Below are 26094 nucleotides of genomic sequence, written 5' to 3'. Positions count from 1 at the left end.
ACAGGAAGCACCAAGTGCTTCCCCAGCTGGTCTGAAAGGTCCAGCAACACCGCCCCCTTCCGTTTCTCCTCAACCAGGCTCTCCAGAGCCAGTTGGGTGGTGCTTGCATTCAGCCGATCAAGGGCCCAGGCCAAAACCAGCACATCAGATGCCTCAAAGGGAGATTCGGAGTGCCAAAGTAGTTGGCAAAGATGGGACCTTGCAGGAGGGAGGGCCAGTCTAGTATTATCAGTCCTTTACCACTAGTGACATCTTGAATTGGAAACATCACACCCCAGCTTATTCTGAAAAACCTCAGGCCATGATAGACCTCCTAGAAATGATCTTCCAGACCCAGAAGCCCACCTGGGTGGACTGCAAGCAGCTCCTTTTCATGTTCTTTAACACTGAGGAGTACATGAGAGTAGTAACAGAGGATCAGAAGTGGCTCCAGACCCAGGCCCCAGCAGGAATAAGAGATACAGACAGATGGTCCAGGAAGGCCTTCCCAGATGAGAAACCCAATTGGAACCCGAACTCAGATGATGGAAGGACCGGGCTAGAAAGATATCGGCTGGCTTTCCTCCAGGGGGTCAGGGCCGGAGCCAAAAAGCCCACCAACATGGCTAAAATCTCTGAGGATTTCCAGAAGCCTGATGAAAGTCCAGCAGCTTTCTATGAGAGACTATGTGAGGCATACCAAACCTACACTCCTTTAGACCTGATGCCCCAGAAAATCAAACCATGGGTAAATGTTGTTTTTGTAGGCCAAGCCCAGCCTGACTTCAGGAGAAAATTACAGAAACTGGAAGGATTTGCAGGAAAGAATGCTACTGAACAGCTAGAGATAGCTAACAAGGTTTTCATCAATTGAGACAGTGCAGCAAGGAAGGAGGAAGAAAAGAGAATACAAAGAAGGACCAATATAATAGCAGTGGCTTTAGATGCTCAGGCTCCCAGCCAGATCTGCAAGGATACAGACCAAGGGGTAAAGGAAGAGTGAGCCTGAGATGAGACCAGTGTGCCTATTGTAAGGAAACAGGGCACTGGAAGAATGAATGTCCCAAACGGCAAAGTAAAAAGACTGGGTCCCCTTTTCCACCCAGTTGCTATCAACCAGAGCCACCCGAAGCATATCTCATTGGGCTAGCAATGGCTGATTCCAACTAGGACAGACCGGGCTCTTTTCAGCTAGGCCCCCATGAGCCCATGGTCAGAATGAAAATTGGGGGCCAGACTGTGGACTTTATGGTTGATACGGGAGCTGAGCACTCAGTAGTCACTCAGAAAGTAGCGCCTCTCTCAGGAAAGGAGGTCACCATTATTTGGAGCTATTGGGGACCAGACCCATAGACCATTCTGCTGCCCTCGCCGATGCCAACTTGGCAGTCATCAAGTAATTCATGAATTCCTGTACTTGCCAGACTGTCCAGTGCCTCTAATGGGTAGAGACTTTTTAGCCAAAATGAGGGCAGAAATCACTTTTGCTCCGGATGGCTCAGCACAGCTTCGCCTAGGTGAGGAGACCTCCCTAATGATCCTGTCCTTAGCAGTGCTGAGGGAGGAACAATGGAGACTTTATACCCCCCAGACAAAGGCCTCACCATTAGAACCTGTATTAGAGAAGGAATTCCCACTGGTCTGGGAAGAAGGGAATCCTCTAGGCCTGTCTAAGGACCAGGACCCGGTGCTAATTGAGTTAAAGCCTGGGGCACAACCTTTTAAAATCCACCAATATCCAATTCCAAGGGAAGCACACCTAGGAATCCAGATCCACTTAGACTGGCTGCTTCAGTGGGGACTTGTTAAAAGATGCCGGTCTCCATGGAACACGGCCAGGTGCAGGATCTATGGGTTGTTAATGAGGCTGTTATAACCCTGCATTCAGCACTGCTGAACCCCTACACTCTTCTGGGATTCATCCCATCATAGGCGGAATGGTTTACATGCCTAGATCTGAAAGATGCCTTTTTCTGTCTTTGATTAGCACCTTCCAGTCAGCCTCTCTTTGCTGTTGAATGGGAAAACCCAACTATAGGGGCCAAGGAGCAGTTCACCAGGACCAGACTACCACAAGGATTCAAGAACTCCCCTACGCTTTTTAGTGGAGCACTAGCACCTGATCTGTCTAAGCTCCCAGGATAGGACTTGGGGTATGTTCTACTCCTGTATGTAGACGACCTCCTACTGGCCAACTCCACATGAGCTCAGAGCTGGGAGGGAACATGAGCTCTTCTGAGACTATTAACTGAAACAGGTTATCGGGTGTCTAAGAAAAAGGCACAGATTTTTCAGAAAGAAGTCAAGTATCTAGGCTTCCAGATCACCCAAGGGAAACGAAGACTAGGGACTGAAAGGAAGCAGGCAGTATGTGCCATCCCAGTCCCTAGCACCCGGCGGCAGATTTGGGAATTCCTGGGAACGGCAGGATTCTGTCGAATTTGGATCTCAGGGTTTTCAGACCTGGCCAAGCCTCTCTATGAAGCTTTAAAAGGAGAAGAGAAGGCACCCATCGACTGGGGTCCCAAACAGGAGAAAGCCTTCATCACCATAAGGCAAAGCTCACTGAAGCCCTGGCACTAGGGCTACCAGATGTGATGCGAGACTTTAATCTTTTAGTTCACGAGAACAGCGGGGTAGCCCCAGGAGTTCTAACCCAGGAGTTTGGAACCTGGCAAAGGCCAGTAACCTATCTCTCCAAACAGATTGACCCAGTTGCCTCTGGTTGGCCCCTGTGCCTCAGGGTCCTTGCAGCCATGGCATTATTAGTCAAGGAAGCAGATAAACTTACCTTAGGAAAAAACTTAAATGTAAAAGTACCTCATGCTGTTGTCACCCTGATGGAAGCAAGGGGGCAGCACTGGCTGACTCATGCTCAAATGACTCAGTATCAAGGTCTGTTATGTGAGAATCCATGGGTACAATTAGAAGCAGTGAGAACACTTAATCCGACTACCCATCTCTCTAGGAACAGCTGTACATCCTTATAAACCTGGAGACCAGGTTTGGGTTAAGGATTGGAAAAAAGAGCCCCTGAAGCCTACCTGGAAAGGACCCCATCCAGTCATATTAACCACTCCCACAGTTCTTAAAGTTGCAGGACTAAACACCTGTATCCGCCACTCCCGGGTGAAGGCAGCCCACCAGCCGATTGCCTGGAAGTCCTAGAGGAGGCTTATTCCAACTGGCCAGACCTAAGGGATAGGCCCCTGCAAAACACGGACTTGGTATTGTTCACAGACGGCAGCAGCTTCTTAGATGAAGGAAAAAGACGAGCCAGATATGCAGTGGTATCAAACTTTGAGACAATTGAAGCACACACCCTGCCTGAAGGATGGTCAGCACAGAAGGCAGACTTTGGGCCCTAGTAAGAGCCCTAGAACTCAGTAAGAATAAGTGTGCCAACATTTACACTGACTTGCGCTATTCTTTTGCTACCTTGCATATCCATGGGGCCATATATAAGGAAAGGGGCTCTTGACGGCCAGAGGAAAAGGAATCAAAAATTAGAATGAGATTTTAAACTTACTAGAAGCAGTCTGGGAGCCCAAGGAAATAGCCGTCGTCCATTGCAAAGATCACCAGCAATGTGATCACCGGGAAAGACTCAGTATCAGAAGTAAACAAGAGTGCTGACTCCGCAGCCAAGCTGGCTGCTAAAGATCTGGCATGGATCATATTGGCCCCCAAATTACCTGAACCTCCAAAATACACTCCTCAGGAGGAGGAATGGGCCCAGCAAGAAGGGGGCAAGAGAACAATGGAAGGCTGGTGAATACTCCCAGATCATAAGGTCTATGTCCCAGAACAGTTATCCCATAAGGTAGTCCTCCAGTAGCATGAACTCATTTAGGAAAGGCTGCCCTAGAAGCTTTGTTAGGCAGGTACTACCTAATTGCCCATCTTTCCTCCTTGTGTGCCTCAGACTCTCAGCGTTGCCTCTTCTGTGCTCAGAACAATGCCAAACAGGGTCCTGTGGGACCAATAGGAGTTCAGCGCTGTGGGCAAGCTCCTTTTGAGGACTTAGAAGTAGATTTTACAGAAATAGGGCCTAGCAGAGGGAATAAATACCTCCTAGTCTTTGTTTGCACCTTTTCAGGTTGGGTCGAGGCATATCCCACTCACACTGAAAAGGCAAGAGAAGTCACTAAGGCATTGCTGAAGAATATAATTCCACAGTATGGAATGTCTCTGACCATACGGTCCAATAATGGCCCAGCCTTTGTAGCAGAAATAGTAAAACAGGTAGCCAAGGCTTTAGGAATTAAATGAAATCTACATACAGCTTACAGGCCTCAGAGTTCAGGGAGAGTGGAGCGCATGAACCAGACTCTAAAGCAGACAACCTTACCCTGGAAAGATATCTTGCCTCTTGTACTCCTGCGGGGACGCTGTGCCCCAAGGGCCAGGGTAGGTTTGAAATTCTATACGGTAGACCTCCTCCCTTAATTCAGCCAAAGGGAAATTTGGGGGAAATAGGGAACTTAGAAATCCAGAAACAACTATAAGGACTTGGAAAAACTGTCTTTGAGGTCCACAGGTGGGTTATTGACCGACTACCCATCTCTCTAGGAACAGCTGTACATCCTTATGAACCTGGAGACCAGGTTTGGGTTAAGGATTGGAAAAAAGAGCCCCTGAAGCCTACCTGGAAAGGACCCTATCCAGTCATATTAACCACTCCCACAGTTCTTAAAGTTGCAGGACTAAACACCTGTATCCGCCACTCCCGGGTGAAGGCAGCCCACCAGCCGAGTGGCATCCAGTCTGAGTGGAACGTGACCTCTGACCAGAAACACCCCCCGTGGATCACCCTCAAGAAGACAGAAGACCTGGCCTAGCAACCTGCTCTAAGGAATTCAGAAACACCCTGCTGAATTCTCCCTAACACTGATCTTTCTTTCTTATCTCCTCCTAACGTAACATGCTCTAGTATTTCTGGATAATCACTGATTTATCTAATAATTTTTATTTTGTCTTTTTATGAGTGCCAGCGGAATCTGAGTCTAGTAACAGGAGAAGAACTCATCTACTCTTGCTGGGACACAGAAGCACCATAAAATTACTGCTCCCCACACAGCAAGGAAACCAAGGCCTTATCATAAATTGTTGGATTACACCTTGTCATGCCATCTTTTGCTCCTTGCTTAGAAACTCGCTACCCAAATATGCTAGACTGGGTAGCACACGAGAAAACCCAATCAAGCCAGATTTTTATTAGCTATACTTGTCAGCCTGTGGCATGTTACGACTCTACTACCAAATGCGTGTGTGTGTATGTGGGGGGGGGGGGGAGGGAATTGTATTGAATAGGACCTGCCATGACCAATGTGCAGCTAATGTTTCTCCTATTTGTTTCAGCAGTATGCAGGGCCAACGTCCAACAGTTCACCTCCCAGATGAACTATGCAACTTTACCCCCAAGGCTGAAAACACCACCTACCCCTGGTGCCCCCTGCAGGAACATTCTAAGCGTGTGGGACCACTGCTTACCTCTGCCTGCCTGAAACCAGAAGAACTCCCTACAAACCCCTCTGAGAGGAAGAAGCGAGATGCTAACCCCTTGGTCATTGTCCCTTTCCAGCAGGAAGTAGCTAAGAGCGGTCGTCACCCCTGTTCACCATAACATCCCATGGTCCTTGCTCCACAAGGCTAAAAGAAGCTTGTGGGACCAGGTGGGGGTGGGAATGAGCAGGAAACTGGTCTTGCAAGGGGTGTCAGGCCATAAATACTGAACAGATGTTGGGGGTCAGATGTAAGCTGGCAAGGTCCTTGCACCTGAAGGGGCTAGCAAGTCTGAGACCCTTACCCACACAGTTTTCCCAGACTTGTTTGGATGGCAGTTATTAGTAGAATGAGAACAGCCTTTCATGGCTTACCAAGAAGCCTGTAACTATTTACTGAGATATGCTCTACTGAGAACTTGTCCTTCTGCTGTGTCTCTCCCTTAGAGATTAAGAGGGACAAAGAATACATTCTTCTTGACAGACCTCCTATTCAGTGTGTTATGTATAAATAGGATTGTGTGGCTAATAAAGTTGCTTCAGTTCCTCGAGAACTGGAGTCCTCCCGATCCCGATTTCCTGTCTTTCTTTCTTTTCTCAATTCCCACCTCCCTACCTCAGCCCTGCTCAACCTGTCAGGCTGACCCTGACAAACAGAGAGGGGCCACCGGGAGGGGCCACGGGGTGCCCACCTCTGCGGCCCGTCCATTCTTTCCTGCCAAGGAAACTTGGGAAGGGGAGTGTAGAGTCTGCCAAGTGAGAAAATTTCCAGAGGAAGATGGCTGAGAGGCCCACGGCAGCACCGAGGTCTGTGCCTCTCTCCAAGCACACCAGAGAGCCGCTCACAGAAGCCAGTAACCAGAAACCCCTGTCCGGGGGACAAGAGAAATCTTGTACAAAACCATCACCATCAAAAAAACGCTGTTCTGCCCTAACCGGTTTGGCTCAGTGGATAGAGCATCGGCCTGCAGACTCAAGGGTCCCAGGTTCAATTCCGGTCAAGGGCATGTACCTTGGTTGCGGGCACATACCCTGTAGAAGGTGTGCAGGAGGCAGCTGATAGATGTTTCTCTCTCATTGATGTTTCTAAATCTCTATCCCTCTCCCTTCCTCTCTGTAAAAAATCAATAAAATATGTTTAAAAAATGATTTAAAAAAACAAACAAACAAACAAACAAAAAACGCTGTTCTGACAACACTGACGTAGAAGTTTCCAACTTGGAAAATGCACAGCAGGTTGAGTCAGCTTCTGCCAAACCTTGTTCTCCAAGTCCTGTGTCCCCTCAGACGCAGCCACAGGCACCAGCTCTGGCCAGTGATTCCCTGCCCGCCACCCGGGCATCGCTGCTGGGCCTGCAGAAAGCACTGAACGCCAGGCCTGAGGCCTCTGCAGAAGCTGGCAGCCCAGCAGCGCCACTGTGATAATGACAAGGTAAAAGATGATACCCCTGAAAGCTCACTCATCCCCTCAATGCCAGCGGAGGACAAGGCGGCCTCCCCTCTCAAACCAGCAGAAGCCTCAGCAACTCCCGTGGGGAGGAGGGGCCGTCTGGCAACCTTGCCGCCACTATTTGCTCCTGGGAAGATGATGTCAGTCTCTCATCAGCAAAGCAGAACAGTGCCCCAGGACAGCCTGGCACCACTTGTTTGTCCAAATCTTCCTCTGCCAGCGGAGCATCTGCTGGCATCAATGTTGCGCAGGAAGCCGCATGCTGCTCCCCGAGGGGTGGCCATGACTCTCTGAACAAAGCCCCGGCCTCGAGAGCCGCCTCGAGAGCCGCCACCGTCTCCTTGCCTACAGGTGCCGTTTCCAGCGCTGTGAAAGCTGCTTCTTCCCCTGTGAAAGCTTCTATATCTGTCACCAATGCTAAAAATTGTGAGGTAAGAAAACCTGAGCGACTTCAAAAAATTGCTAGTCCTTTAAAAACAGAGGTATCGAAAACAATCGGGAAATCGGCTGAATCCCAGACAGTTCAGCCCAAAAAGTAAGTAAATAGAGAAACTTGTCTGCAGTCTCACTCTAAAGACAAACCTACAACACCAAGAGCAGGAGTCAAGCCGTTTCTGGAGAGCTTCGGAGAGCGCTGTCTAGAAGGCAGCCAAGACAGCCCTGCATGGAGCACACCCCACAGGACCCCCGTGGTCACTCCAAACACCAAGCCCATCCAGGAAAGACTGTTAAAGGAAAACACATCTTCATCTACTACCCACGTAGCCCAGCGGCTCAAGCAGGAACGTGAAAAAGAACTAGCATGTCTTCGTGGCCGATTTGACAAGGGCAATTTATGGAGTGCAGAAAAGGCGAAAACTCAAGAAGCAAACAGCTAGAAACCACACAGGAAATTCACTCTCAGAACATTCCCCTCAGAAAACATCAAGTTGTTTCAAATACCCCGTCCCGTCCAGTAACAGAAAAGGAAAAGGTGGCAGAAGAGCAGACTCCAGCACAGCCCCCACAGCCCAGAGCCGGCAGGTTTCACTGAATGTGAAATGACAAAGTCTAGCCCTTTGAAAATAACACTGTTTTTAGAAGAGGAAAAGTCTTTAAAAATAACATCAGACCCAAAGATTGAGCAGCAGACCAAAGTGGTACATGAGACTGAGATGAGCGTGAATGACAAGGATGACATCAATAGTTCGAAAGTGATTAACGACATCTTCAGTGATGTCCTGCAGGAAGGCGAGCTGGATGTGGCCAGGAGCCCAGAGCAGATGGGCCAGTTGGGAGCCGAGAGAGGGAGGACCAGGAGGATGCCCTGAATATCTCCTCGATGTCGCTGCTTGCTCCGCTGGGACAGACAGTCAGTGTGGTAAGTCCAGAGAGTTTCGCTTCCTCACCTAGATTGGAACTGAAGGGCAGTAGCATACATGACGAGAGTCCCAAACCAGGAAAGTTCCAGAGAACCCATGTCCCGCGGGCCGAGTCTGGTGACAGTATTGGTTCTGAGGACCGTGACCTTCCTTACAGCATCGATGCGTACAGATCTCAGAGAATAGAAGAAACAGACGGTCCTTCAATTAAGCAGATTGCTCGAAAGGAAGATGCTACTTCAAAATTGGAGGGAAAAAGGAATGCTGAAGAAAAGAGCATCTTTCCTTGTCAGGTGAACGTCAAGCAGAAAATGCAGGAACTCAACAATGAAATCAATCTGCAGCAGACGGTGACCTACCAGGCCAGGCAGGCCTTGAACTGCTGTGTGGACGAGGAGCACGGGAAGGGGTCCCTGGAAGAAGCCAAGGAAGAAAGGCTGCTTCTGATGGCAACTGAGAAGAGAACACTTTTGATTGATGATCTGAATAAACTGAAGAGTGAAGGACCTCAGAGGAAGAATAAGGTTGGTCTCCTCTCCCAAAGTGAATTTGTCCTGTCCAAAGGGTCAGTCATTTTGTCAGAAATCTGTTTGCCTCTCAAGGCAGATTTTGTCTGCAGCACAGTTCAGAAACCAGATGCAGCAACTTACTTCTTCCTGATCATACTGAAGGCAGGAGCCGAGAACATGGTGGCCACCCCGCTGGCAAGCACTACCACTTCTCTGAATGGTGATGTTCTGACTTTCTCCACTACATACACTCTGGAAGATGTGTCCAATGACTTTGAAATCAGTATTGAAGTTTACAGCTTGGTGCAAAAGAAAGATCCCTCAGTGCTAGATAAGAAGAAAAAGGCATACAAATCCAAGGCTATCACTTCAAAGTGACTTCTCACATCTATAACTACAAAAAGCAACCTTCATTCTTCAGTGATGGCCAGCCCCTGCGGTCTCCATGCTGTGCGCACCAGCAACTTTATCCTTGTTGGATCTTACACGCTGTCCTTGTCTTCAGTAGGAAACACTAAGTTTGCTATGGACAAGGTGCCCTTTTTATCTCCTTTGGAGGGTCATATTTAATTAAAAATAAAATGTCAAGTGAATTCAAGTGTTGAAGAAAAAGGTTTCCTAACCATATTTGAAGATGTAAGTGGGTTTGGTGCCTGGTATCAAAGATGGTGTATTCTGTCTGGAAACTGTATCTCTTACTGGACGTACCCCAATGACGAGAAACAGAAGAATCCCATAGGAAGGATAAATCTGGCCAATTGCACCAGTTGTCAGATAGAACCAGCCGACAGAGAATTTTGTGCAAGACGCAACACTTTTGAATTAATTACTGTCCGACCACAAAGAGAAGATGACCGAGAGACACTTGTCAGCCAGTGCAGGGACACACTCTGTGTCACCAAGCACTGGCTGTCCGCAGACACCAAGGAAGAGCGGGACCTCTGGATGCAGAAGCTCAATCAAGTCCTTGTGGACATTCGCCTCTGGCAGACTGACGCCTGCTACAAGCCTCTCGGGAAGCCCTGAGCGGGGCAGTTCCCATGCCGCTCAGCAGTGGCTTTGAGCTCCGTCATACGTGTATCTTAAGAGCAGCAGATATGCTGATGGCGTTTTATGCTTTAAAAACAAAAGGGTATGTGCCAATATTCACTACATATTATGCAGTATTTATGTCTTTTGTATGTAAAACTTCAACTGATTTGTCATTCATAAATTGCCTGGAGGAAAATTTATTATACTTTATTTTGCTAAATCTTAATCTAAAATCCTCATTTCTTTGAAACCTGATTATTCAGTTATTCATGAGAAAATGTTTGTTTTTAAGTAAGTTGTCTGGTTGGAGCTGTGGGTCTCAGCACAGAGGGGTCTTGGGAGTTAGTCACTCTTTAGCATCATACATCTTCCTGTGGGTTGTGGGCCTTTATTGGATATATCTTGTTACTGTTGCACCAAAGACATTTCTTAGGGACTTTATGGAAACGTTTTTAGTATGAAGGTAAGGGCTTTTTCAAAGAGCAAATGGACATTCGTTTAAAGCTGAGGCTTCTCCAAACAGGAGATGTGGACTTAGGGGATATTGTGTGAGATTTGGGGGTAAGATGTTTTATTTAAAAGACTTAATAATCACATGGTTTACATTTGCTGTTACTGAAGATGCTGAGTGGTACACATTTTCATAAAATGTAGCTTTCAAAAGTAATTATTTTTGCTTTATAGCTAACAGACTCCTCAGATATACTTGGCATGTTAGTTTCTTTCTGTTCCTGTAACAAGAACAAATGTAAATTGAAGAAATTTCATTTATTTATTTATTTATTTATTTATTTATTTATTTATTTATTTTAGTATGTATTAGTAATTTTATTTCTTTTTTTTAATTTATTGCTTAAAGTATTACAAAGGGTATTACATATGTGTCCATTTTATCCCCCGCCCTAGACAGTCCCCTAGCCTCCCCTATCCCCCAATGTCTTATGTCCACTGGTTATGCTTATATGCATGCATACAAGTCCTTTAGTTGATCTCTTACCCCCCTACCGCCTGGCCCCCAACCCTCCCCGGCCTTCCTGCTGCAGTTTGACAATCTGTTTGAGGCAGCTCTGCCCCTATATCTATTATTGTTCAAAAGTTTATAATGGTCTCTATTATCCATGAATGAGTGAGATCATGTGGTATTTTTCCTTCATTGACTGGCTTATTTCACTTAGCATAATGCTCTCCAGTTCCATCCATGACGTTGCAAATGGTAAGAGTTCCTTCCTTTTTAGAGCAGCATAGTATTCCATTGTGTAGATGTACCACAGTTTTCTAATCCATTCATCTACTGATGGGCACTTAGGCTGTTTCCAGATCTTAGCTATGGTGAACTGTGCTGCTATGAACATAGGGGTGCATATATCCTTTCTGATTGGTGTTTCTGGTTTCCTGGGATATATTCCTAGAAGTGGGATCACAGGGTCAAATGGGAGTTCCATTTTCAGTTTTTTAAGGAAACTCCATACTGTCTTCCATAGTGGCTGCACCAGTCTGCATTCCCACCAGCAGTGCACAAGTGTTCCTTTTTCTCCACATCCTCTCCAGCACTTGTCATTTGTTGATTTGTTGATGATAGCCAGTCTGACAGGTGTGAGATGGTACCTCATTGTTGTTTTGATTTGCATCTCTCCGATGATTAGTGACTTTGAGCATGTTTTCATATGTCTCTTGGCTTTCTGAATGTCCTCTTTTGAAAGGTGTCTATTGAGGTCCTTTGCCCATTTTTTGATTGGATTGTTTATCTTCCTTTTGTTAAGTTGTATAAGTTCCCTATAAATTTTGGAGATTAGGCCCTTATCAGAAATGACATTGGCAAATATGTTTTCCCACACAGTGGGTTTTCTCGTTGTTTTGTTGATGGTTTCTTTTGCTCTGCAGAAGCTTTTTATTTTGATGTAGTCCCATTTGTTCAATTTCTCTTTAGTTTCAAGTGCCCTAGGAGCTGTATCAGTGAAGAAATTGCTTCGGCATATGTCTGAGATTTTGTTGCCTTTGGATTCTTCTAGAATTTTTATGGTTTCCTGTCGTACATTTAAGTCCTTTATCCATTTTGAGTTTATTTTTGTGTATGGTGTAAGTTGGTGGTCTAGTTTCATTTTATTGCATATATCTGTCCAATTTTCACAACACCATTATTGAAGAGACTATCTTGGATCCATTGTATGTTCTTGCCTCCTTTGTCAAATATTAATTGAGCATATTGGTTCGGGCCGATTTCTGGGCTCTCTATTCTATTCCATTGATCTATATGCCTATTCTTGTGCCAGTACCAGGCAGTTTTGAGAACAGTGGCTTTGTAATACAACTTGATATGTGGTATTGAGATCCCACCTACTTTGTTCTTTTTCAGGATTGCTGCAGCTATTCGGGGTCTTTTTTTATTCCAGATGAATTTTTGGAGAGTTCGTTCTAGATCTCTGAAGTATGCCGTTGGTATTTTAATGGGAAGTGCGTTGAATTTATAGATTGCTTTGGGTAGTATGGACATTTTAATGATGTTGATTCTACCAATCCATGAACACGGTATGTTCTTCCATCTGTTTATGTCTTCCTCTATATCTTTTTTCAACGTCCTGTAGTTTTCTGAGTACAGGTCTTTTACCTCTTTAGTTAAGTTTATTCCTAGGTAGCTTAATTTTTTTGGTGTGATGGTGAATGGGATTGTTTTTATAATCTCTCTTTCTGAAAGTTCACTTTTGGTGTATAGAAATGCCTCGGATTTCTTGGGGTTAATTTTGTATCCTGCTACATTGCCAAATTCATGTATTAAGTCCAGTAGCTTTTTGATGGAGTCTCTAGGGTTTTGTATGTATAATATCATGTCCTCTGCAAATAAGGACAGTTTTACTTCCTCTTTTCCAATTTGGATGCCTTTTATTTCTTCTTCTTGCCGAATTGCAATGGCTAACACTTCCAGTACTATGTTGAACAGGAGTGGTGAGAGGGGGCATCCCTGTCTTGTTCCTGTTCTTAGGGGAAATGGTGTTAGTTTTTGTCCATTGAGTATGATGTTGGCTGTGGGCCTGTCATATATGGCTTTTATTTTGTTGAGGTATGATCCTTCTACTCCCACCTTGCTGAGAGCTTTTATCAAAAATGGGTGTTGAATTTTGTCAAATGCTTTTTCTGCAGCAATTGATATGACCATGTGGTTTTTTTCTTTCAATTTCTTTATGTGATGTATCACGTTTATTGATTTGCGGATATTGTACCATCCTTGCATCCCTGGGATAAATCCTACTTGGTCATGGTGTATGATCTTTCTGATGTACTGCTGGATCCGATCTGCTAAGATTGTTTTGAGGATTTTGGCATCTATGTTCATGAGGGATATTGGCCTGTAATTCTCCTTCATTGTGTTGTCTTTACCTGGTTTTGGTATTAGGGTGATGCTGGCTTCATAGAATGAGCTTAGAAGTGTTCCTGCCTCTTGAATTTTTTGTAGTAGTCTGAGGAGGATAGGTTTTAGTTCTTCCTTGAATGTTTGGTAAAACTCCCCTGTGAAGCCGTCTGGTCCTGGGCTTTTGTTTGCTGGAAGCTTTTTGATGAATGCTTCAATTTCTTCCATAGTTATTGGCCTATTGAGATTTTTAGATTCTTCCTGATTGAGTTTTGGAATGTTGTATTTTTCTAGGAATTTGTCCATTTCCTCCAGGTTGTCTAGTTTGTTGGAGTAGAGCTGTCCATAGTATTTTTTAACAATCGTTTGTATTTCTGTTCGGTCTGTTGTTATTTCACCTCTATCATTTCTGATTTTGTTTATTTGGGTCCTCTCTCTTTGCTTCTTGGTGAGTCTGCCTAGAGGTTTGTCAATCTTGTTTATCCTTTCAAAGAACCAGCTCTTGGTTTCATTGATTTTCTGTATTGTTTTTTTGGTCTCTATGTCATTTATTTCTGCTCAAATCTTTATTATCTCCTTCCATCTGTTCACTCTCGGGTTTTCTTGTTGCTGTCTTTCTAATTCTTTGAGTTGTAGAGTTAGATGATTTACTACCATTTTTTCTTGTTTTTTGAGATAGGCCTGTAGAGCTATAAACTTCCCTCTCAGGACTGCTTTCATTGTGTCCCATAGGTTTTGGATTGTTGTGTTTTCATTGTCATTAGTTTCCAGGATGTTTCGAATTTCTTCTTTGATTTCATTGGTAACCCAATCAATATACAATAGCATGCTATTCAGCATCCAGGTGTTTGAGTATTTTGGGTTGTTTTTATTGTAGTTTATTTCTAATATTATGCCATCGTGATCTGCGAAGGCGTTTTTTATGATTTCAATTTTCTTGAATTTGGGGATACTTTGCTTGTGACCCAATATATGGTCTATTTTTGAATATGTCCCATGAGCACTTGAGAAGAACGTATATTCCCTGGCTTTGGGGTGAAGTGTTCTGAAGATGTCTATTAAGTCCATCTGATCTAGTGAGTCATTTAGGATTGCTGTATCTTTGCTGATTGTTTGTCTAGAGGACTTATCCCGTGCTGTCAGTGGTGTATTAAAGTCCCCTACTATGATTGTATTGTTGTCGATCTCTCCTTTGATATCTTCCAGGAGATTTTTTATGAATTTGGGTGCTCCTGCATTGGGTGCATATATGTTTACCAGGGTTATATCTTCTTGTTGTATTGATCCCTTTAGTATTATGAAGTGGCCTTCCTTATCTCTTGTTATGGCCTTCACTTTGAGGTCTATTTTGTCTGATATAAGTATTGCTACCCCAGCTTTCTTTTCCTTTCCATTTGCCTGAAAGACATTTTTCCATCCTTTCACTTTCAGTCTGTGTGAGTCCCTTCTAATGAGGTGGGTTTCTTGTAGACAGCAGATGTATGGGTCATGTTTTTTTATCCATTCAGCCACTTGATGTCTTTTGTTTGGAGCATTTAGTCCGTTTACGTTTAAAGTTATTATTGAAAGGTACTTGTTTGTAGGCATTTCTGTTTTTGTGTGGCTGTTTTCTTTCTGAGCTTTTTATTTCTTATTTTTATACCAGTCCCTTTAGCATTCCTTGCATTGCTGGCTTGGTGGTGATAAACTCCCTTAGCCTTTTTTTGTCTGTGAAGCTCCTTATTTCCCCTTCAAGTTTGAATGATAGCCTTGCTGGATAGAGTATTCTTGGATTCAGTCCTTTGCTTTGCATCACTTTGTAAATTTCCATCCATTCTTTTCTGGCCTGATGTGTTTCTGTTGAGAAATCATTTGACAATCTAATGGGAGATCCCTTGTATGTAACTTTCTGTCTCTCTCTTGCAGCCTGTAAGATTCTCTCTTTGTCCTGAACATTTGCCATGGTAATTATGATGTGTCTTGGTGTGGGCCTTTTCGGGTTCACCTTGTTTGTGACACTCTGGGCTTGTGTGACTTTTTTCTTCCCCACCTCAGGGAAGTTTTCTGATATTATTTCTTCTAATAGGTTTTCTAATCCTTGTTCATCCTTCTGTTGTTCTGGTACCCCTATTATTCATATGTTGTTTCGTTTCATGTTGTCCCAAAGCTCCCTTAGGCTCTCCTCCTGTCTTTTAATTTTTTTCTCCAATTGCTGTACATTTTGGGTGTGTTTTGCTTCCTTGTCTTCTAATTCACTAATTCGGTCCTCCGCTTCTCCTAGTCTACTGTTGATACTGTCAATGGAGTTTTTCATTGCAGCTATATCACTCTTCATTTCTTCTTGAGTCTTACTTAAGTTGTTGATTTTTTCATCTGTTTCTTCTAGCTTCTTCCATATGTTATCGATTTTTTCATCTGTTTCTTCTTGCTTCTTGCTTCTTGCAGAGGTTGTCGATTTTTTCCTCCATCCGGTTTATGCACTCTAGGACCCTTATTCTGAATTCTTTTTCTGTCATGTTGCATGCCTGTGTATTACTTAGCTGCTTTTCTGGAGAGTCCTCCTTCTCTTTCCTTTGGGGGTTTCTTTGTCTACCCATGTTTGATCTCACTGACATATCTAGACATTGAGTCGTTCAGTGGTTGCTCCCTTGGTGGCAGTGACTCCTTGGTCTGTGGTTGCTCTTCGGGCGGTTGCGGTAGCAGCTGCTCTTCAGTTGGCAGCAGCTCTTCTGGTGGGTGCTGTTCACAGCTGTGATGGCTCTTCTGGCTGGTGGGGCGAGGTTTCACATACAGCTGCTGTTCCTCAGACAAAGGGTGTGGTGCTCAGGAGGTTGCTGTAGCTTGGATTTGCTGCGTTGATTTAAAGGCACAAAATACAACACAACAAGGCACCACGTACCAGGCACTATACACAAATATATTCACGATATTAATAACCCCACGTAAAGGTGACCACCTGAATTAAGAGAATTAGGGGTTAAGGAAGAAGGAAGATAAAAAGATAAAAGAGAAAAAAGAAACTAAAAGTAGGGACCAAAAAAAGGAGTGCAAAAATGAAATTGGGAAAAAGGAGGGGGGGAAATAAAAGCGAGAAAAGAAAAGAAAAGAAAAAAAAAGAGCGAAAAGAGAGAATGAAGTGGAAGAGAGGAAGAGACTTTTTATATGAGGAGAATACTCCTATAGAACAGCCATTAATCCCAACAAATTCCAGCAACAGCTCCCTGGAGATGAATGCAAACTAGAAACAACCAATAATATAACGATGAAAATAGAATGGAGAACACTAATCCCAAAATAAAATAAAGAGAAAATAAAATGGCACTTTAAAAAAAATGGTAAAATGGTTGCAGAAATAATACTGGTTAAAAATAAGAAGGTAGTAATTAAAAGGGTAAAATCAGGTGATGGAAAAAAGAAGAAAAAAAAAGAAAAAAAAGAAGAAAAGAAAAAGAAAATAAATTGGTTTCTTAGTTAAAAGGTGAAAAAAGAAAAAATTAATTGCAGTAGTGAAGGTCCTTCGGTTCTTCTATTCTTCAGTGTGGCTCGCCTTAGTCCTGCCTGGTATTCAGGAGAGTGTTGAGTTTCCCTGCGATACACTGTTCCTCTGTGTTGTAAACCACAGTCCTTATTTTAAAGCAAGCCGCATTTGTTTCCCAGACTGCCTTATTTTGTGTTTAGCAAAGAGTCAGTTTGTGGGTCAGCCTCTGGGTGGCAGTGTTCTGGGGTTGGCCTCTGAGGCTATAGGGCCTCTCTGTCCAGTGGAAGTTCACTGCCCAGAGCTGGCTGCATAATAGTTGCCAGGGCTGTGTTGTTGCTGGGATTGAAAATCCCTCTATAGGCCAGACCCTGTTAACTCCCAGGGACTGATCAGGTTATTTTAATCCTTGATCTCCTACAGGGTGGAATCTGGGTGTGGCTGTGCACCCTGCCTGGGGGCTGGGGGGAGGAGTCTCACTCTCCATAGAGAATGGCTGCCTCAGACCTGGGCTCAGGGGTGTCTCAGCACTCAATTCGCTGCCACCTCTCCCGGCCCCCCTTCTCTCTTCAGTTTCTCCCCAGATTCCACTCCTCCACACCCTCTCCCTCTCTTCAGCACAGGTGAGTGTCTGTATCCTAAATGTCCCATGAACAGGATTCAGTGAAAACAAACAAACAAACGCCGGCCGCGGAAACGGGAAAGGCTTGGTTTCTGTAAGCTTCTTCTCTTACCGGGACTGCATGGTCTGGTCAGCTCTTCAGGCTGCCCCCTTTAGGCTCAGTCCTCCGTGATCACAGAACCCAGCTCTCAATTCCCCTGGCGGCGCCAGGAATCCCGCGGTTCTCCTTTCCCCCATCAGGGGCTGTGCCTGTCCCAAGGGACGAGGCTGTCTGCCATGCAGTCTCCCTCCGACTCTCTGGGCTCAGAGGTCTGGCAAACTTTCCTGCCCAAATACCTGTTTTTTTTTACCTTTCCAGGGGAGTTCTGCTCTTCCCGGCTGCAAACCATCTCACCAGCTGAGCAATTTCGCCAATTCGGGGTGGATGTTACTAGTTTCAGCTGCTCACTCCATTTGCTCTGGGACACGACCTGGGACGCATCTGCCTATACCGTCGCCATCTTCCGTCTCCCCAAGAAATTTTATATAAGAAAGTAAACTTCACAAGCTGCTGTGGAATAATGCTTGGTTTGTCAAAGCTCTTGACTTTTTTACTTTTCATGTCATATTTGACAGTGTCTAGAAATCCGTTATGAAACCTGTTGAAAAACTATTAAGTAATGTATTCCTTTAAAAGCCTAACAGGAACATAATGAACAACATAAACTGATGAACAAGGTCTGATCCAGAGACGGAGAGGCATTGATTGGACTGTTGGGCCTTGGAGGGAAGGACTTTGGAAGATGGCAGCGATATAGGCAGACGCGTCCTAGGTCGTCTCCCGGAGCAAATGGAGTAAGCAGCTGAAACTAATAACACCCACCCCAAATTGGCGAAACTACTCAGCTGGTGAGACGGTTTGCAACCAGGAAGGGCAGAATTCCCCTGGAAAGGTAAAAAACCAGGGATCCGGGCAGGAAAGTTTGCCAGACCTCTGAGCCCACAGGGTTAGAGGGAGACTGCGTGGCAGACAGCCGTGTCCCTTGGGACAGGCACAGCCCCTGACTGGGGAAAGGAGATCCGTGGGATTCCTGGCACCACCAGGGGATTTGAGAGCTGGGTTCTGTGATCACGGAGGACTGAGCCTAAAGGGGGCAGCCTGAAGAGCTGACCAGAGCATGCAGTGCTGGTAATAGAAGAGCTTGTAGAAAGTCAGCGGCCGGCGTTTGCTTGTTTATTTTCACTGAATCCTGTTCAAAAGACATTTCGCATACGGACACTCACCTGTGCTGAAGAGAGGGAGAAGGTGTGGATGAGTGGAATCTGGGGAGAGACTGAAGAGAGAGGGGGGGCCGGGTGAGGTGGCAGCGAATTGAGTGCTGAGACATCCCTGGGCCCAGGATCGGGGCAGCCATTCTCTCCGGAGGGTGGGACTCCCCTACCTAGCCTCCAGGCAAGGAGCACAGCCACACCCAGATTCCACCCTGTAGGAGATCAAGGATTCAAATAATCTGATCAGTCCCTGGGAGTTAACAGGATCTGGCCTATAGAGGGATTTTCAATCCAAGCAACAACACAGAGCCAGGTAACGATTAAAGAAACAGCTCTGGATAGTTGACCTCCCCAAACCAGTTTTAAGTGTGATAGAGAAGCCATATAACCTCAGAGGCCAACCCCAGAACACTGCCAGCCAGAGGCTGAGCCACAAACTGACTCTTTGCTAAACACAAAATAAGGCAGTCTGGGAAACAAATACGGCCTGCTTTAAAATAAGGACTGTGGTTTACAACACAGAGGAATAGTGTATCGCGGGGAAATTCAACACTCTCCTGAATACCTGGCAGGACTAAGGCGAGCCAGACTGACAAGAAGAACCGAAGGACCTTCACTACTGCAATTTTTTTTTTCTTTTTTCACCTTTTAACTAAGAAACCAATTTTTTTTTCTTCCTTTTCCATCACCTGATTTTACCGTTTTAATTACTACCTTCTTATTTTTAACCAGTATTATTACTGCTACCATTTTACCATTTTTTAAAATGCCATTTTATTTTCTCTTTATTTTATTTTGGGATTAGTGTTCTCCATTCTATTTTCATCGTTCCTTTAACAAAAATTTTCCCTACCTCAATTTTACCTCTATGCTAAAACCCTCTCCTCACTTTTCCCCGTTTATTGTCCTGTTTCTCTTACCCTATTCCTGCTTTAGATTTTCCCTAGTCCTTCTGTTTATCTCCTGTCAAAATTTCACCCTACTTATATATCCTATTTCCAATCCACTGCTCTAAATCTTTATACACATACTCCTTATCTTCACTATTCAAAATTTTTTTCTTCTTTTATCTTTCTATTGTTTTGTTGCTATTTGCTTGATTGTTGAGTATATTGTCTTTTTTGTTGTTGTTGCTTGTTTTTTTTGTGTGTCTGTGTGTGTGTGTGTGTGTGTGTGTGTGTGTGTGTGTGTGTGTTTTAGGACTGGCTGTGAGGCTGTTTTGCTTTTTCTTTATATTTTTTTCTGCTGGTTTTTCCCCTCCCTCCACCCATCCCCCCGGTTATTTTTGTGCTTCTGTTTTCCCTTGCCTCTCTTGATATTATTGGTTGTTTCTAGTTTGCATTCATCTCCAGGGAGCTGTTGCTGGAATTTGTTGGGATTAGTCGTGGTTCTATAGGAGTTTTCTCCTCATATAAATAGTCTCTTCCTCTCTTCCACTTCATTCTCTCTTTTCGCTCTTTTTTTTCCTTTTCTTTTCTCTCTTTTATTTTCCCCCCTCCTTTTTCCCAATTTCATTTTTGCACTCCTTTTTTTGGTCCCTACTTTTATTTTCTTTTCTTTTTTCTCTTTTATCTTTTTCTCTTCTTTCTTCCTTATCTCCTAATTCTCTTAATTCGGGTGGTCACCTTTATTTGGGGTTATTAATATCATGAATATATTTGTGTTTAGTGCCTGGTATGTGGTGCGTTGTTGTGTGATATTTTGTGCCTTTAAATCAATGCAGCAGATCCAAGCAACAGCAGCCTACGGAGTACCACACCCTCTGTCTGAGGAACAGCAGCTGTACGTGAAACCTCCCCCCACCAGTCAGAAGAGCCACCACAGCTGTGAACAGCACCTACCAGAGGAGCTGCTGCCAACTGAGGAGCAGCTGCTAAGGCAACTGTCCGAAGAGCAACCACAGCCCAAGGAGCCATTACCACCCAGGGAGCAGCCACTGAATGACTCAACACCTAGATATTTCAGTGAGATCAAAAATGGGTAGACAAAGAAACTCTCAAAGGAAAGAATAAGAGGACTTGCCAGAAAATCAGCTAAGTGATACAGAGACATGCAACATGACAGAAAATGAATTCAGAATAAGGGTCCTAGAGTGCATAAACCAGATGGAGGAAAAAGTCGACAACTTATGCAAGAAGCAAGAAGAAACAGATGAAAAAATCAACAAATTAAGTAAGACCCAAGAAGAAATGAAGAGTGATATAGCTGCAATATAAAACACCGTTGAAAGTATCAACAGTAGACTAAGAGAAGCGGAAGACCGAATTAGTGAATTAGAAGAAAAGGAAGCAAAACACACCCAAACTGTACATCAATTGGAGAAAAAAATTAAAAGACAGGAGGAGAGCCTAAGGGAGCTTTGGGACAACATGAAACGAAACAACATACGAATAATAGAGGTGCCAGAACAACAGAAAGAGGAACAAGGATTAGAAAACCTATTTGAAGAAATAATATCAGAAAACTTCCCTGAGGTGGGGAAGAAAAAAGTCACACAAGCCCAGAGAGTCCCAAGCAAGGTGAACCCGAAAAGACCCACACCAAGACACATCATAATTACCATGGCAAATGTTCAGGACAAAGAGAGAATCTTACAGGCTGCAATAGAGAGACAGAAAGTTACATACAAGGGATCTCCCATTAGATTATCAAATGATTTCCCAACAGAAACACATCAGGCCATAAAAGAATGGATGGAAATTTACAAAGTGATGCAAAGCAAAGGACTGAATCCAAGAATACTCTATCCAGCAAGGCTATCATTCAAAATTGAAGGGGAAATAAGAAGCTTCACAGACAAAAAAAAAAGCTAAGGGAGTTTATCACCACCAAGCCAGCAATGCAAGAAATGCTAAAGGGACGGGTGTAACAAGAAGAAATAAAAAGCTCAGAAAGAAAAAAGCCACACAAAAAAAGAAATAGCTACAAACAAATACCTTTCAATAATAACTTTAAAGTAAAAGGACTAAATGCTCCAACCAAAAGACATCGAGTGGCTGAATGGATAAAAAAAACATGACCCATACATCTGCTGTCTACAAGAGACCCACCTCATAAGAAGGGACTCACACAGACTGAAAGTGAAGGGATGGAAAAATACCTTTCAGGAAAATGGAAAGGAAAAGTAAGCTAGGGTAGCAATACTTATATTGGACAAAATAGACCTCAAAGTGAAGGCCATAACAAGAGATAAGGAAGGCCATTTCATAATACTAAAGGGATCAATACAACAAGAAGATATAACTCTGGTAAACATATATGCATCCAATGCAGAATCACCCAAATTCATAAAAAAAACTCCTGGAAGATATCAAAGGAGAGATCGACAACAATACAATCATCATAGGGGACTTTAATACACCACTGAAAGCACGGGATAAGTCCTCTAGACAAACAATCAGCAAAGAAACAGCAATCCTAAATGACTCACTAGATCAGATGGACTTAATAGACATCTTCAGAACACTTCACCCCAAAGACACGGAATATACATTCCACTCTGATGCTCATGGGACATATTCAAAAATAGACCACATATTGGGTCACAAGCAAAGTCTCCCCAAATTCAAGAAGATTGAAATCATAAAAAGCATCTTCTCAGACCATGATGGCACAATATTGGAAATGAACTACAATAAAAACAACCCCAAACACTCAAACACTTGGAAGCTAATATCATGTTATTAAATATTGATTGGGTTAACAATGAGATCAAAGAAGAAATCAAAAACATCCTGGAAAATAATGACAATGAAAACACAACAATCCAAAACCTATGGGACACAATGAAAGCAGTCCTGAGAGGGAAGTTTATAGCTCTACAGGCCTATCTCAAAAAACAAGAAAAAATGGTAGTAAATCATCTAACTCTACAACTCAAAGAATTAGAAAGACAGCAACAAGAAAACCCGAGAGTGAACAGATGGAAGGAGATAATAAAGATTAGAGCAGAAATAAATGACATAGAGACCAAAAAAACAATACAGAAAATCAATGAAACCAAGAGCTGGTTCTCTGAAAGGATAAACAAGATTGACAAACTTCTAGCCAGACTCACCAAGAAGCAAAGAGAGAGGACCCAAATAAACAAAATCAGAAACAATAGAGGTGAAATAACAACAGACCCCACAGAAATGCAAATGATTGTTAAAAAATACTATGGACAGCTCTACTCCAACAAACTAGACAACCTGGAGGAAATGGACAAATTCCTAGAAAAATACAACATTCCAAAACTCAATCAGGAAGAATCTAAAAATCTCAACAGGCCAATAACTATGGAAGAAATTGAAGCATTCATCAAAAAGCTTCCATCAAACAAAAGCCCAGGACCAGACGGCTTCACAGGGGAGTTTTACCAAACATTCAAGGAAGAACTAAAACCTATCCTCCTCAGACTACTACAAAAAATTCAAGAGGCAGGAACACTTCCAAGCTCATTCTATGAAGCCAGTATCACCCTAATACCAAAACCAGGTAAAGACAACACAATGAAGGAGAATTACAGGCCAATATCCCTCATGAACATAGATGCCAAAATCCTCAAAACAATCTTAGCAGATCGGATCCAACAGTACATCAGAAAGATCATACACCATGACCAAGTAGGATATATCCCAGGGATGCAAGGATGGTACAATATCCGCAAATCAATAAACGTGATACATCACATAAACAAATTGAAAGAAAAAAACCACATGGTCCTATCAATTGATGCAGAAAAAGCATTTGACAAAATTCAACACCCATTTTTGATAAAAACTCTCAGCAAGGCGGGAGTAGAAGGATCATACCTCAACATAATAAAAGCCATATATGACAGGCCCACAGCCAACATCATACTCAATGGAAAAATACTAACACCAATTCCCCTAAGAACAGGAACAAGACAGGGATGCCCACTCTCACCACTCCTGTTCAACATAGTACTGGAAGTGTTAGCCATTGCAATTCGGCAAGAAGAAGAAATAAAAGGCATCCAAATTGGAAAAGAGGAAGTAAAACTGTCCTTATTTGCAGACGACATGATATTATACATACAAAACCCTAGAGACTCCATCAAAAAGCTACTGGACTTAATACATGAATTTGGCAATGTAGCAGGATACAAAATTAATCCCTAGAAATCTGAGGCATTTCTATACACCAATAGTGAACTTTCAGAAAGAGAGATTATAAAAACAATCCCATTCACCATCGCACCAAAAAATTAAGCTACCTAGGAATAAACTTAACTAAAGAGGTAAAAGACCTCTACTCAGAAAACTACAGGACGTTGTAAAGAGAGATAGAGGAAGACATAAACAGATGGAAGAACATACCGAGTTCATGGATTGGTAGAATCAACATCATTAAAATGTCCATACTACCCAAAACAATCTATAAATTCAATGCACTTCCCATTAAAATACCAACGGCTTACTTCACAGATCTAGAACGAACTCTCCAAAAATTCATCTGGAATAAAAAAGACCCCCAATAGCTGCAGCAATCCTGAAAAAGAACAAAGTAGGTGGGATCTCAATACCAGATATCAAGATGTACTACAAAGCCACTGTTCTCAAAACTGCCTGGTACTGGCACAAGAACCGGCATATAGATCAATGGAATAGAATAGAGAGCCCAGAAATCAGCCTGAACCAACTTGCTCAATTAAAATTTGACAAAGGAGACAAGAACATACAATGGAGGCAAGATAGTCACTTCAATAAATGGTGTTGCGAAAATTGGACAGATATATGCAAGAAAATGAAACTAGACCACCAACTTACACCATACACAAAAATAAACTCAAAATGGATAAAGGACTTAAATGTACAACAGGAAACCATAAAAATTCTAGAAGAATACAAAGGCAACAAAATCTCAGACATATGCCGAAGCAATTTCTTCACTGATACAGCTCCTAGGGCACTTGAAACGAAAGAGAAAATGAACAAATGGGACTACATCAAAATAAAAAGCTTCTGCACAGCAAAAGAAACCATCAACAAAACAATGAGAAATCCACTGTGTGGGAAAACATATTTGCCAATGTCATATCTGATAAGGGCCTAATCTCCAAAATTTATAGGGAACTCATACAACTTAACAAAAGGAAGATAAACAATCCAATCAAAAAATGGGCAAAGTACCTCAATAGACACCTTTCAAAAGAGGACATTCAGAAAGCCAAGAGACATATGAAAACATGCTCAAAGTCACTAATCATCCGAGAGATGCAAATCAAAACAACAATGAGGTACCATCTCACACCTGTCAGACTAGCTATCATCAACAAATCAACAAACGACAAGTGCTGGAGAGGATGTGGAGAAAAAGGAACACTTGTGCACTGCTGGTGGGAATGCAGACTGGTGCAGCCACTATGGAAGACAGTATGGAGTTTCCTCAGAAAACTGAAAATGGAACTCCCATTTGACCCTGTGATCCCACTTCTAGGAATATATCCCAAGAAACCAGAAACACCAATCAGAAAGGTTATATGCACCCCTATGTTCATAGCAGCACAATTCACCATAGCTAAGATCTGGAAACAGCCTAAGTGCCCATCAGTAGATGAATGGATTAGAAAACTGTGGTACATCTACACGATGGAATACTATGCTGCTCTAAAAAGGAAGGAACTCTTACCATTTGCAACGTCATGGATGGAACTGGAGAGCATTATGCTAAGTGAAATAAGCCAGTCAATGAAGGAAAAATACCACATGATCTCACTCATTCATGGATAATAGAGACCATTATAAACTTTTGAACAATAATAGATACAGAGGCAGAGCTGCCTCAAACAGATTGTCAAACTGCAGCAGGAAGGCCAGGGAGGGTTGCGGGGCAGAAGGTAGGGGGGTAAGAGATCAACTAAAGGACTTGTATGCATGCATATAAGCATAACCAGTGGACATAAGACATTGGGGAGTAGGGGAGGCTAGGGGACTGTCTAGGGCGGGGGGATAAAATGGACACATATGTAATACCCTTTGTAATACTTTAAGCAATAAAAAAAAAAAAAGAAAATGAAACTAGATAACCAACTTACACCATACACAAAAATAAACTCAAAATGGATAAAGGACTTAAATGTAGGGAAGGAAACCATAAAAATTCTAGAAGAATCTAAAGGCAACAAAATCTCAGACATATGTCGAAGCAATTTTTTCACTGATACAGCTCCTAGGGCACTTGAAACTAAAGAGAAAATGAACAAATGGGACTACATCAAAATAAAAAGCTTTATATGCACAGCAAAAGAAACCATCAACAAAACAATGAGAAAATCCACTGGGTGGGAAAACATATATGCCAATGTCATATCTGATAATGGCCTAATCTCCAAAATTTATAGGGAACTCATACAACTTAACAAAAGGAAGATAACCAATGAAATCAAAAAATGGGCAAAGGACCTAAATAGTCACCCTTCAAAAGAGGACATTCAGAAAGCCAACAAAGATATGAAAACATGCTCAAAGTCACTAATCATCCGAGAGATGCAAATCAAAACAACAATGAGGTACCATCTCACACCTGTCAGATTGGCTATCATCAACAAATCAACAAACAACAAGTGCTGGAGAGGATGTGGAGAA

The 26094-nt window shown here is 43.1% G+C and overlaps 1 protein-coding gene across 1 annotated transcript; it reads left to right on the top strand.

Moving 5' to 3' along the window:
• The first annotated feature begins 301 nt into the window (after positions 1-301).
• LOC118653464 (anillin-like) lies at positions 302-9847 on the top strand. Its single transcript, XM_036304157.1, is given in 9 exon segments — positions 302-668; positions 1063-1110; positions 6245-6392; positions 6656-6868; positions 6870-7033; positions 7036-7785; positions 7788-7933; positions 7935-8214; positions 8217-9847. Coding segments are annotated over 9 exon segments (3729 nt in total). The 3' UTR covers positions 9830-9847.
• Positions 9848-26094: the final 16247 nt, after the last annotated feature.

Source organism: Myotis myotis, unplaced genomic scaffold (assembly GCF_014108235.1).
Source record: "Myotis myotis isolate mMyoMyo1 unplaced genomic scaffold, mMyoMyo1.p scaffold_m19_p_4, whole genome shotgun sequence".
NCBI classification, from domain to species: domain Eukaryota; kingdom Metazoa; phylum Chordata; class Mammalia; order Chiroptera; family Vespertilionidae; genus Myotis; species Myotis myotis.
Note: the sequence above shows the minus strand (reverse complement) of the source record. Positions and strands in the feature narration are given on the sequence as shown.